Below are 12,637 nucleotides of genomic sequence, written 5' to 3'. Positions count from 1 at the left end.
TTATTTGTGGCGCCTCATGTTGGGCTCCACCAATAGCATCAGCAAATACTCTAATGCAGGGGTGTCCAAAGGGCGGCCCGGGGGTCAATTGATGTTATTTATTGGCCCTCGGTACATTCGGAAATATAATTTAACAAAAAAAACCACCATCAGCAGCGGCAAAAATGGCAAAATCAGCAACGATTTTACAAGAATAAAGTGAAAATAAAATATTAAAAGAGAAAAAAAGCTGTCATCTAATAGAAAGTCATTTTATGAGAATAACGTAAGATTATGAGCAAAAATAACATTTTAATAGCATAAAGTTGAAATATTCCAGGAAAAAAGGCTCTTTTTCCAAGTCGTAATATCATCGAGAAACAAAACGACAAAGTTGTCATTTTTGGAAAGTTAGGTGGCAGAAAAAGTTATGTCGCGAGAATGAAAATTGCAAGAAGAAAGTTGAAATAGTTGGAAAATAAATTTAAAAAAAGAGCAAAAATGGGGGAAAAAAAACATTTACGAGAATAAAGTCAAAATATAAAAAAAATTATTCAAAATTTAAAAAAGTTGTATTGTAACGAGGAAAAAAAGTATTTTTTTACAAGAATAAACTTGATGATGTAAAACATTTAAGTGTGACAAACATGCAAAAAAAAGAAAAAAGAAATCAGGAAGGGGGCAAACACTTTTTCACACCACTGTAAATAACTTCTCAGCATTAGAAAATATCTAAATGGCAAAGTTGAATCCTTTATTTTTCACGAAGTGTCCCTCACTGGAAAGACCTTTGGAGACCCCTGCTGTAAATGCTGTCATAGAACGTCCACATGGAGGGCGGAGCCTTGTGCTCTTATTCATCAGGAGAACACAAACTAAAAGCATAAAAAGTCCTTCAAGGTTGATTTGCTGACAAATCCACCTGTCAGGCTTTGTAACGTCCTTTCAAACACATGCTGGTGTGGGACGTGCCAGGCCCGGGGACGTGTGTCGCGTCTTTTACGTCCTTTCAACAGGAGACACATTGTTTTTCAGCATTGACACAAACGTCCCAGGAATGCAGATGAAAAGTCCATTGGCTGATGAGAAGGAGAGAGAGGACACTGACATGGTGAGGACATACCGTGCCCTGAGCAGCCCCGCCTCCTTGGACCTGACCACAGGAACACATCATCATCACAACAAACATCCGTGTTTCCCACACACGCTTATATTTCTGACGGCCCCACTAGATTCTAAAAAAAAAAAAAAAAAAGCAACTAGTGACAAATGTAGCCACTTTTTCTGCTCTTGTTGGAGACAAACAGAGCACGTATCGCTCTTCTCAACGAGCAGCGGGTCCCGTTTCATCTAAAAGCGCTCACAGGTGGCTCTGTCTTGTTTGTGACATAAAAAACCCCAAAACAAGTGAGATGAGAGACAAAAGTTCATTTGTATTTCTAAACAAAAGTCAAATGAGTTTCATGGTTTTTTCTCATAAACATGACATGCACATGCAGGGCCGGGTGGGGCGGGGCGGGGCAATGATGTAATGAAGATGGACACAAAGTCATGTGAGAGTGTTTACCTTGCCGCCGTTGTCCATCAGCTGTGGCGTGGGCATGGAACAGGAAGTCAGTGTAAACATGGCTTCTAATTGATAATGAACCCAGCGGGTTCTGGTTCTGAGTCACGCCAGAGGTCTAGAAATGAACTAGTGTGAGGTAATCAAATCAATTTCCTCCTTAAAAAAAAAAAAAAAACAAAAAAAAACAGCTGGCAGACATCCCGTGGGTTAAATTACACTGACGGGAATCACAGGGTAGAGTTACTCAGAGGACAGCAGGACAACGCAGTACACACTTCACTGCTTTTATGACAGCATGGGAGAATACTCCAGAAAGTCGGTACAAAGTATGAGGTGTGTGTACCTACCAGAGACTTTGAGCTTTGTCTGGACGGCGGTACGAAGCGTCGCACGCTGGCGGGCGCCTCCTTCTCGATGGAGTGCCGCCTCTGAGAAGACTGACGCTTCTCCGGCTGAGGGGGGGCCGACACCGGCAGGAACGCCGGGAGAGCTGCAAGAGTACACACAGTATTAGTAACACTAATCCCTTCAACCGGAAAACTAAGTATTTATTCACACATACTTTTCTTGCCTTTCACCGACTCTGGAGATATATCCATCAAGGAACTACTGCGTGTACTCTCCTCCTGCAAACACACCGCAGTACACATCTACTGACTCACACACACACTACTACTACTACTACTACACTAAAACATCTACCTCCAAAGTACTGCTAATATAGTACTTCCAACGTGTTGCTAATAGAGTCAAAACATGAACCTCCGAAGTACTGCTGATATAGTACGTAACTAAAACATGTACTTCCAATGTACTGCTAATAGAGTAAAACGTACTTCCAAAGCATCATATAGTAAAAACATGTACTTCCAAAGTACTACTAATATAGTACTTCCAAAATATTGCGAATATAGTAAGAATATATAATTGTAAAGTACTGCTAATACAGTAACACATGTAGTTGCAGAGTACAGGCAATGTAGCAATAAATCTCATTACATGAAAGAGGTAGTAGTAGTAAATGTAAGTAGTTGTGGCGTACAGGTAATGTAGTAGTAGTAGTAGCAGTATTAGTAAAGACGAGCAGTGTATGAGTAAGTCTTACAATGTCAGATTCGGAGCTGTCTAGTTCAGCGAGGGTCGGCGCTCTGAGTAATCTTTTCCTTTGGCTGAGTTGGTTTGATCCACTCGGACCCGACGCCGCCGTGCCTCTCACCAGAGACTGGGTGCTGACTGCCAACTTCCTGGGAGTGTCTGGAGTGTCTGTACAAGGACGGTGTTTCAATAATCAATACATCTGGACCGCCACAAATGCATCTCCTGATGTACATCACATCACCACCATTGCTTTTCAAGATTTGTATTTGGATTGTATGAAGTATTTTGCAGTCCTGTGGGAAATACTGCTTCTTCTGCTGCTACTGGAGTACTGTTCCATTGTGTGAGTAGAGTTGCGTACCTGAGCTGCGGCATAAATCCTGAGGTGTGCTCATGCTTTTCCCAGCACCTGCCGACCACAACACAATCTTTCAGTAACACAAAACCCCTGGGAAACTCACTCACTGGGGGTATAAAAGGGGATGCTGTGTTACTGTGGGACACACACGCACACTACAGCCCAGTGTTGTGGCTAAAGAGGAAGATGAGAGGTTGGGTTGGGATTGAGGTCTGCATTCATTCATGTGTTTGTGTTACGTAATCCAGCATATTCCTCATCAAGAGTGGATTAGAGCAACACACTAACATGATGATGGCTCATCTCCTCCTCCTCCTGCTGCCTTTTATTCACCATGTCACACGTGTGTGTGTGTGCGTGCGTGTGCATGTGTGTGAGTTAAAAAACAAAATAGGTGAGGGGAAAGGAGTTGTGGGGCATGAAAAAAGGAAGGAAAAGAGAAAAAGAAAAGAGGTGCAATGGTGAAAGTTTACCTGCCGAGTCAAAGCTGTAAGACATGCTAAGAGGACGCATGGCTGACACATTTGACAAGATGAGGACAAAGAAAGAAAAAGAGGTTGCTTATAATCTCATTGTAAAACAAACACTGGAAGGTATGACCGATCATTCACTAATCCACCGTAAAAGTCATTTAAAAGACATCAAAAAAACAAAAATGTATAGCCACATACATTCATCAGAGGAAAATGTGTGTCTACTTCACTGACTCTTGAATTGATTTTTAAAAGGTCCTCTATTACAACAAAGTGACTTGTTAAAGATGTTCTAGACCTACTACTTTGTTAAAAAGAATGTGAAAAGGCAGGCTGTGCTACTCCTCTTAAATGTGTCAGCTACAGACGTGGGACCGGTAAATTTGATCATGTTGTCTTTCCGTGAATATGCTGACCTAGCATCATGCTAAAATGTCATGTTAGCACTTTAGCTTCACACAGCTATGCTAGTGTTGCTGTTGCAAATATAATAATAATATGGGACCTTTTAAAGTCGCATATTGTCAGACGGCTTAGTTGTGTTTGAGTGGTGTGAACGTATGAAATAAGAGGTGTGACTGAATGATCCTCATTGGGACACACGTGACAGAGTGAGCGTATGGTCATGATGGATGCGTTCATCCAGGAGGTCATGGTGTGTGTGTGTGTGTGTGTGTGTGTGTGTGTGTGTGTGTGTGTGCGTGTGCGTGTGCGTGTGCGTGTGCGTGTGTGTAGGACGTCCTCACCCAGACGGGTCCTGCGGGTCATGTCAGGGGACACGGGCCTGAGCTTCCTCTCTGCCTTGATGTCCTCCAGCAGGCGCTCATGGAGGCTGCGTGGTCGGGGTGGGTGTGGCTTCAGCTTGCGTGCAGACACCTGATGAAGAAGAGTGGGTAGAACGTCATTTGTGGGTTCTAACAATAATGACTGTGTCACTACACACACGCCGCGTGTGTCACACCGTTACAAGCTCACATGACGACGGCCCTGCTACTTACAGGATTGAGCGGAGGTCGTGACCTGATGAATTCCAGGATGACCTCATGGGCGCTCTTCTTCAGCCTGGGAGGAATGTCACCGTTCACCTGGACAAACATGGAGAAAATAAGAACGTCCTTTCCAAGTGTTGTTTCCATGTGTTGGTGCCTTTCACACACAACATTAACATGCTAGCTAAAAAGCTGTGTAAAAGATATAAACGACTGGAAAGCTCCTTTCACACTGCTCCTAATCTTGTTCTGTATGGAAGGCACCCACATTGAGAATGGAGGAACGGCAGTTGACCCACGCAGTGGGAAAAGGCTGCCAATAAGACAGCGGCGACACCTCACCATGACTTTGCGAAGCTTGTAGCGTTTGGAGCGGATGTCATCCATCAGCATCTCGTACGGCGTCAGCTGGTACTCGATGGGCAACGGGTTGTACTGGCGCTCCTGCACCTTCTTCAGCTTCACACCGTGGCGCAAGTCCCGCATCACCTGCACCCAGAAGCGCGCCTGCGCGAGCGAGACAAGCGTTAGCACAGTCGTCGGACCGAATGTAGCGGTGCAGCGTATCTTACCCAGTCCGCGTTTTGCAGCTCGTCCAGGTCTTTAACGGGGTCCCCCTGGGCCTCGCCTTCCATTTTGCGAAGATTCTGGAATAAAAGTCACGTGTACTGGTAAAGTTTTAACACACGAGCACAGCAAGCAGACAAGGATGTGCTTTGAAATAACAATTTAGCGGCTAATTGCGAGCAGCGTGGCTACAGTACACATAATACGAGGTAGAAAAACAACGAGACTGAAGGAGTCATTGAGTAACTTAACTTACCTAATCTACAGGCATGTGTGTACAGTGCATGGCTACTTATTAGCAACCCCCCCCCCCCCCCCCCCCCCGACCAGTTGAAAAATTGGTAGAATTAGCATTTTGCATATTTGGATCTTAATGAGGTTTTAAGTAGAGCTACAATATGCAAAATAACAAGGGGGAGTGAGACAAAAAGCATTTGGAACTTGTAATGTAAACAAAAAAAAACTGAAATAGGTTATTTTTCAGCTGATCAAAAGTCTAAGGCCATCGCTCAAAAAATAACAAAAAACTCTCCAAACCAGAGCACAAAATGTTGTCAGTAGGACTCAGTAATGAGGAGCTCCACCGTTCTTGTTCATCACTTCAAAAATGGCTTTGGGCATGCTTGATGCGAGTGTTTCCAGGAGGCTAGTGGGAACATTGCTCCAAGTGGTGAAGATGGCTTCACCAAGGGCATCAACTGTCTGGAACTGATGGCCATTTTTATAAACTTCCCTTGCCATCTATCCCCAAATGTTCTCTATGGCAGTGCTCCCCAACCCGCGTGTATGCAAGTGTATGCCAGTCATGCAGTATGCCCTATCACAGTAACATCAGTAAAAGTAGAGATGGTGGCTTGTCTTACCTCCTTGGCACTTTTGATCTTCTGCAGGAAGGTGCTGAGTTCCCGGGACTCTGCGTAGAGGGCGCGGCACACTGCCTGGTAGTGGTCCGGGGCGTCCGAGGGGCTCGGGAGGTGTGAGGAACATAGCTGTCGAGAGCAATGAGCGATGAGCGATTAAGGATTATTACCATATAGCAAATATGACGTAAGATGTCAGCACGCTGGGGACCAAACATGACAGTTAGGCCTGTCACGATAGCAAATTTTGCTGGATGACAATTGTCCTCCAAAATTATGGCCGATAAACGATATTATTGTCAATGTTATTTTTACACGATTCTTTCATGAATGTTATGATAATATATGGCATAATAATGCAAGTCCACCATATCAAAAGCACACGTGCACCAACACACATGCACATGTCAATTCATGAGGCCAGCAAAATTATTGAGTTTGTTTTTATTTATCGTGACAGACCTCATTATAGCTAATATTAGCACTTTAGCAAGTAGGTAGCATTTACACAAGGAGGGGCACCACAGTTTTCAAGGTACGAGGTGGGCTTCCCCTGCGAGGCACTGAAAGATTGCAGGGGAGGTGCAGCGGCTTGAGAAAAATAGAAAAAAAGCGCATACATTTCTACATTATGTTTTTCAAATACGTGACTAGCAACAAATCTAGTAGAGGTGTCACAAGATCTGGCGAGATTAAAACATGACAAGATTTCTTGTGGGCACAAGGAACGGGATGACAATCAATTAATTAAATAATCACCCAATAAATGAAATGAACTGGATCATTTTGCCCACTCAATTCATTGTCATGTGTCTGTTTTCCTTGTCTCCTGCCTGGTTTCAGCACCTTGGTGCGTTTCTTCCATAGAACAACAGCATGAACAGAGTGAGCCCTTTTGTCAGTCGTACGGTCGCTTTGTCTCAGTGGGTGGAGGCGGGGCCGCGAGCACATGCACACAGTGCAGAGGAGTATAGGCTCATGAGGAGAAACGCAAGATAACTTAGTAGAAATGAAATTAGTAGATCGCAATATATTGTCATTTCATTGTACTTACTACTTAATATTGTACTTCTTAAAAGTAATCTTAAAATCTCGTCTCGTAGACTCAATCTCATAGATTGTCTCGTCTCGTGAACCGAGTGTCTCGTGACACCCCTGAAATCTAGTGAAGAGAAAGTTTGACATGAAAGTGCGTATTGTTCTTCTCAACAAGCGGCAGGTGCTGCTGCCGGCCGCTCCCCCGTTTAAAGCACTCGCGGGTGGCTCCGTCTTGTTTGTGACTTTAAAAAAAAGCAAAAGTAGAAAGTGTATTTGTATTTCTAAACATATTTCTTTTGCTTTTCATGTTTTTCACTCTTTTTTTTTTTTTTTTACAAATTTAATTACGCCATTAATTGATTCACCACCACAGATAGATTGCAGCCCTGTGTGAAACGCCGCATACTAGCGTACTATTACTACATAACATTAGCATCCTAGCGTGATGCCAGTGATGAAGAGGTGTCGTTCGTTAGCATGATTAGGCACAGACTACTGAATTGATTTAAAACAAAAAACAAAAAGCGTTGTGTAATGACGAGGGAAGTTTTCATGTTGCAAAAGCGCTGATTTCACTTGTCCTGGAAAAGAAGAGTCGAGCTTAGCTGCAGGAGTCACTCGAGCGTACCAAAACCTGACGGTCCAGTCGCAGCAACATTTTCTGGAAAGTCCTGCTGACGCGGCATTTTAAGATTTGACCTTCATGCTGTTGACATGTAAGAGGAAACAAAACATTTAACGCAAAGCAACTTCCTTCTCTGTCTGGCAACAAGGATGTTCACAGGTGCAATTATACCTGAGACGTGACTTAACCATGTACCAAATATTCCTTCAAATATTCCTTTTGAAAGACATAAGAAGATAGTCTTATGTAAGCAGCTCACTCATGTCATCAAAGAATGCAGTCTATCCCTGCCTGACATTTCCAATTAGCATCAAGCCTGCTTCAAGTCTCATCTAGAAAAACACACAACATGCCGTACCTGCTCTTTAACCTACAGCATAACCAGAAGAAAAGCTCTGGAACGTACAGTACAATATATCCAGAAGAAAAGCTCTGTAGCCTAAGAGAAAAAACCCTGTAACCTACACTACAGTATATCCAGAAGAAAAGCTCTGTAACTACAGTATATCCAGAAGAAAAGCTCTGTACCCTATAGTTTATCCAGAAGAAAAGCTCTAACCTAAGAAGAAAATATCTCGAAACCTACAGTTTATCCAGAAGAAAAGCTCTGTAACCTACAGTTTATCCAGAGGAAAGGATTTAACCAAAGAAAGTCTCTGTAGCCTGCAGTATATCCAGAAGAAAAGCTCTGCCACTACAGTACTGTATATGCAGAAGAAAAGCACTGTAAAATACAGGATATCCAGAAGAAAAGCTCTGCCACTACAGTACTGTATATGCAGAAGAAAAGCACTGTAAAATACAGGATATCCAGAAGAAAAGCTCTGCCACTACAGTACTGTATATGCAGAAGAAAAGCACTGTAACCTACAGTATATCCAGAGGAAAAGCTTTAACCAAAGAAAGTCTCTGTAGCCTACAGTATATCCAGAAGAAGTTTTGTAACCTACAATATATCCAGAAGAAAAGCTCCGTAACCTACAGTTTATCCAGAAGAAAAGCTCTGTAACCTAGAGTATGTCCAGAAGACAAGCATTGACAAACATACGATACTCGTTCGTATTTGACACTTGCGACACATTCAGGCCACAAATGAGTTGCAAAGCTGCACAAGGCTTAACGGCAGTTTGGGACATTCCACGTGGAAACGGCTGTATCGCTAGCGTCTGATACAATGTATGGGAGGATAAGGAAGTAAAAGGATAAGGAACTCATTTCCTCACTGTAAAGGACACCTGTGGCGTCCCCTGTGGGTTGTGTGAAAGACAAGCTAGCATAGATGGAACACACACATCCTCCAACACTGTTTCCCATACATTGATTTGTCACGGACTGACACAAATACATTTGGACAGCCACAAACAGGTTTGGCAATCTCTTCTAAACACATTATCAGCACCTGGTCTGCCGGAGAATAAGAAGACGTAGAAGGAGGGATCAGTGTTGCCAATTAGCTGATTCGTCGCTATATTTAGCAAGTAATCTAACCCCTCTAGATAACCTTTCAAAAAAGCGATATGACGGCTCTGTCTTGTTTGTGACATAAAAAAATGACAAAAAGAAACGACAGAAGAAAGTTCATTTGTATTTCCGCTCTTATTTAGCTTTTCATGTTTATTTTAACTCACTTTTTACAAATGTGTCATGCCAATTATGCAAACTTGACAATTAGCTGCTATGTCCCACCCATAGATGGTGGCCATGTTTGTCAACCAATCTTGTTCAAATTACACGCCTGCGCTTGTCAGTCCTGTAAAAAGGTGTGTACTAAATTTGGAGGTGATTTGGCTAAACGGTGTTTTGTAGCGCTGTGGGAGAAATTTCAAGTCAATCTAACTTTGGGGTCGAATACCAGCGCCACCATGTGGTGTATTTGTCATAGAAAAATCATAGCACAGGAAACGCAGTAGGGGTGCATGCTTTGACAAATAAAACAGTTTGAGATGTGAATGAGTCCACTCCTTATCAGCGTGCGGTCCAGAGGGTTAGCATGTTTGAGTAAAGCTCCTGTGGGACAGCAGTGTAAACATTGTGAATCTGAATCAGGCCTGGAGAAACTACCACGCACACACACAAAGTCATGTCAGAACAATTCCATGACTCAACAGTCACACGCCTAACTTGTGTACCGCATACACCAGGCCCGCGGGCCATATAGGCTTGTTAACCTGACCTGCTCAATGCTTCAAAATGATTTTTTTAAAACCTTTCAGATGGGAGCTGCTACTTTTAAATGATTCAAACTGCAGTTTCTAGTAATATATGGGTCATTACGGTAATCATAGGGACTACAAAGACGAGGCTTTATTCAAAGCAGCGTGGAGGTTTGTTTACAGAACAGCCGTGTGATGGAGAGGGACAGAGAAGCAAGCGCTCTCCCCCAAACTTCTGTAGAAAAGCCATATTTTAGATTTCATGGGTGTTTTTGCTTGACTGCAAAGATATGGAGGAGGTCATCCGGGACATAAACACCCTTTATTCATGTACATTATGAGTGTCTCACTCTGTAAAAAACTGCCAAATTTTTTGAGGTAGTGTATCATAAATATTTTTGGCATGTAGTAACGGAAATTAACCTCCATATGTTTACAGTACTCCTGAAAAAAGTATAACATTTTACAAGATAAAATAACTACAATGACTACAATATTTGGTGTGAAATTTCTTAAGCCAATGTGGCCCACACGTCCAAAGGCTTCAGTCAACAGAAACTAGCTTGAGCATGCTATGTCGTGTATGTATATAAGAGGCCAGCCTGTGAATAATTGTTTTTCATAGCAAAGCTGAGATGCTGGGAAATGTACAGCATGAGGGCGCTATGGTGGAATCTGCTGCAGGTAAGGAGTGAGGGTGGGGCTGTGGGAATAGTGGTGACAATAAGAATAATGGCAGGCATTCATTGTGTGTGCAAGGTAATTATTATGGGAGGATGGCTAATGGCTCGAAGTTTGTTTGGAAAAAGACGTGATGGAAGTCAAGAAAAACCCTCCTGACTCATTTCCACCCATGATTGTTGATGGAGTTTAATGGCGGACATGTGCGACTATTTACCGTGATGATGTCGCGATAGCTTCGTATTTGGCTGATGGCGCCGGAGGGTAAATCAGTCACAGCCCGCTCCTCCTCCTCCTCTTCCTCCTCCTCTGTGGCCTCGTAGCCCTCATCAGGGCAGGGGTCGCTCTCCTCTTCTTGCGTGTTGGTCATCATGTCGATGAGGCGCTCCAGCGGTGGGCTCAGCTCGCGCTCCTCGTTCTCCTTCAGCCCGAAGTCCAGGGCTTTGTAGATCATGACGCCCAGCGAGTCGATAACCTGCTCAGGGACACTTATGTTATACGGCTAATTATGCTAAATAAAACACGTGCTTGATTCAAACATCTCTAACTACAGTACATACATTACAGAATTCTGCAAAGATAAATTATAGGAAAGTGAAAACAGACTAAGGCGGAGTCTTTGGGGAACACCACATCATTAATTGGTGTGTTACGGTCTGATCCATGGAGTACACCATACTATACTTGTAAATATAAGTGTGCGTAGATCTGATCCTTGGGGAACACCACATCATTAATTACTGTGTTACGGTCTGATCCATGGAGTAGACCATAGTATAAATATAAGTGTGCGTAGATTTGATCCTTGGGGAACACCACATCATATTGTGCTAAGGTCTGATCCATAGTATAAATACGGTTGTTAGACAACCCTTGTTTCTTCAGTTTCTTGTTCATTTTAATGCCTGGTACAAGTAAAAGGTACCTTTGTTTGGACAAATATAACAATGACAACAAAAATAGCTCATAAGAGTTCCATTTATTGGCAGTACAATGCTATAGCTATTCATGTAAAAATGTAAGTGATTTTGATTATTATCAAGAAAAGCATGGAAGTTGCTAGGTATTAGCTCTTGAATGAAACTATTATGAGCAATATTCGTTATCATTATATTTGTCCAAACAAATGTACCTTTAGTTGTATCAGACATTAAAATGGATCAATAAACTGAAGGAACAAGGATGTTCTAATAATTTTTTTTCATGACTGTATAAGTGTGCTAAGGTCTGACCGTTGGGGAACACCACATCATAAATTAGTATGTTAGGGTCTGACCCATGAAGAACACCATAGTATAAATATAAGTGTGCTAAGGTCTAATCCTTGAACACCAACCACATAAAAAATAATAGTCTGCTAAGGTGTGATTATGGGGAACACCACATCATAAATAATAGTGCGCTACGGTGTGATCCATGGGGAACACTCAATAATAAATAATAGTGTGCTAAGGACTGGTCCTTGGGGAACACCACAGCACAAATATAAGTGTACTAGGGTCTGATCCTTGGAGAACACCACGTCATAAATAATAATGTGCTATGGTCCGGTCATTGGAAAATGCCACATCATAAATAATAGTGTGCTAAGGACTGGTCCTTGGGGAACACCACAGCACAAATATAAGTGTACTAGGGTCTGATCCTTGGAGAACACCACGTCATAAATAATAATGTGCTATGGTCCGGTCATTGGAAAATGCCACATCATAAATAATAGTGTGCTAAGGACTGGTCCTTGGGGAACACCACATCATAAATAATAATGTGCTACGGTCTGGTCATTGGAAAATGCCACATCATAAATATTAGTGTGCTAAGATCTGATCCTTGGAAAACACCACATCATAAATAGTAGTGTGCTAAAGTGTGATCCGTGGGGAACACCATAGTGTAAATATAAGTGTGGAAAGGTCTGATCAGTGAAGAACACTACAGCACAAATATTAGTGTGTTAGGGTCTGATCCTTGAACACCACATCATAAATTACACAGAGTGTATAAAAAAGGAGACTCTCCAAAAAGTAGCCACTAAAGTTACAATTGAATATTTTCATGAAATGTCTTTATTTATTACTTCTATATGTTGGGATGGACATCATCCTTCAGTCCATACCAGAACGCATTGCATAATTGAATGCGTAAAAAAAAAATCCTCCAAAAATTGAAAGGGTTAAAATTGAAGGAAAACGAGAACTTTTGTTCTTCTATGCTGCGATATCCAGTTTAACCCTTTATTTCACGCTATT

The 12,637-nt window shown here is 42.3% G+C and overlaps 1 protein-coding gene across 3 annotated transcripts in view; it reads right to left on the bottom strand.

The window, feature by feature from the left end:
- Window positions 1-12,637, bottom strand: part of spire1a (spire-type actin nucleation factor 1a) — a 33,869-nt gene that overhangs the window by 5,773 nt on the left and 15,459 nt on the right. Inside the window, exons 3-14 of one of the 3 annotated variants that reach the window (XM_054764423.1) lie at window positions 10,606-10,863; window positions 5,895-6,020; window positions 5,037-5,111; window positions 4,807-4,971; window positions 4,474-4,560; window positions 4,222-4,351; window positions 3,476-3,517; window positions 3,006-3,053; window positions 2,652-2,809; window positions 2,109-2,172; window positions 1,894-2,036; window positions 1,547-1,567 (exon numbers count right to left, since the gene is read on the bottom strand). In XM_054764423.1, the coding sequence (XP_054620398.1) occupies window positions 1,547-1,567; window positions 1,894-2,036; window positions 2,109-2,172; window positions 2,652-2,809; window positions 3,006-3,053; window positions 3,476-3,517; window positions 4,222-4,351; window positions 4,474-4,560; window positions 4,807-4,971; window positions 5,037-5,111; window positions 5,895-6,020; window positions 10,606-10,863 (1,317 nt within the window). The remainder of the gene's footprint in view (window positions 1-1,546; window positions 1,568-1,893; window positions 2,037-2,108; window positions 2,173-2,651; window positions 2,810-3,005; window positions 3,054-3,475; window positions 3,518-4,221; window positions 4,352-4,473; window positions 4,561-4,806; window positions 4,972-5,036; window positions 5,112-5,894; window positions 6,021-10,605; window positions 10,864-12,637) is intronic. The other 2 variants (XM_054764424.1, XM_054764425.1) reach the window with 2 other exon arrangements.

This window comes from Dunckerocampus dactyliophorus, chromosome 20 (assembly GCF_027744805.1).
Source record: "Dunckerocampus dactyliophorus isolate RoL2022-P2 chromosome 20, RoL_Ddac_1.1, whole genome shotgun sequence".
NCBI lineage: Eukaryota > Metazoa > Chordata > Actinopteri > Syngnathiformes > Syngnathidae > Dunckerocampus > Dunckerocampus dactyliophorus.
Note: the sequence above shows the minus strand (reverse complement) of the source record. Positions and strands in the feature narration are given on the sequence as shown.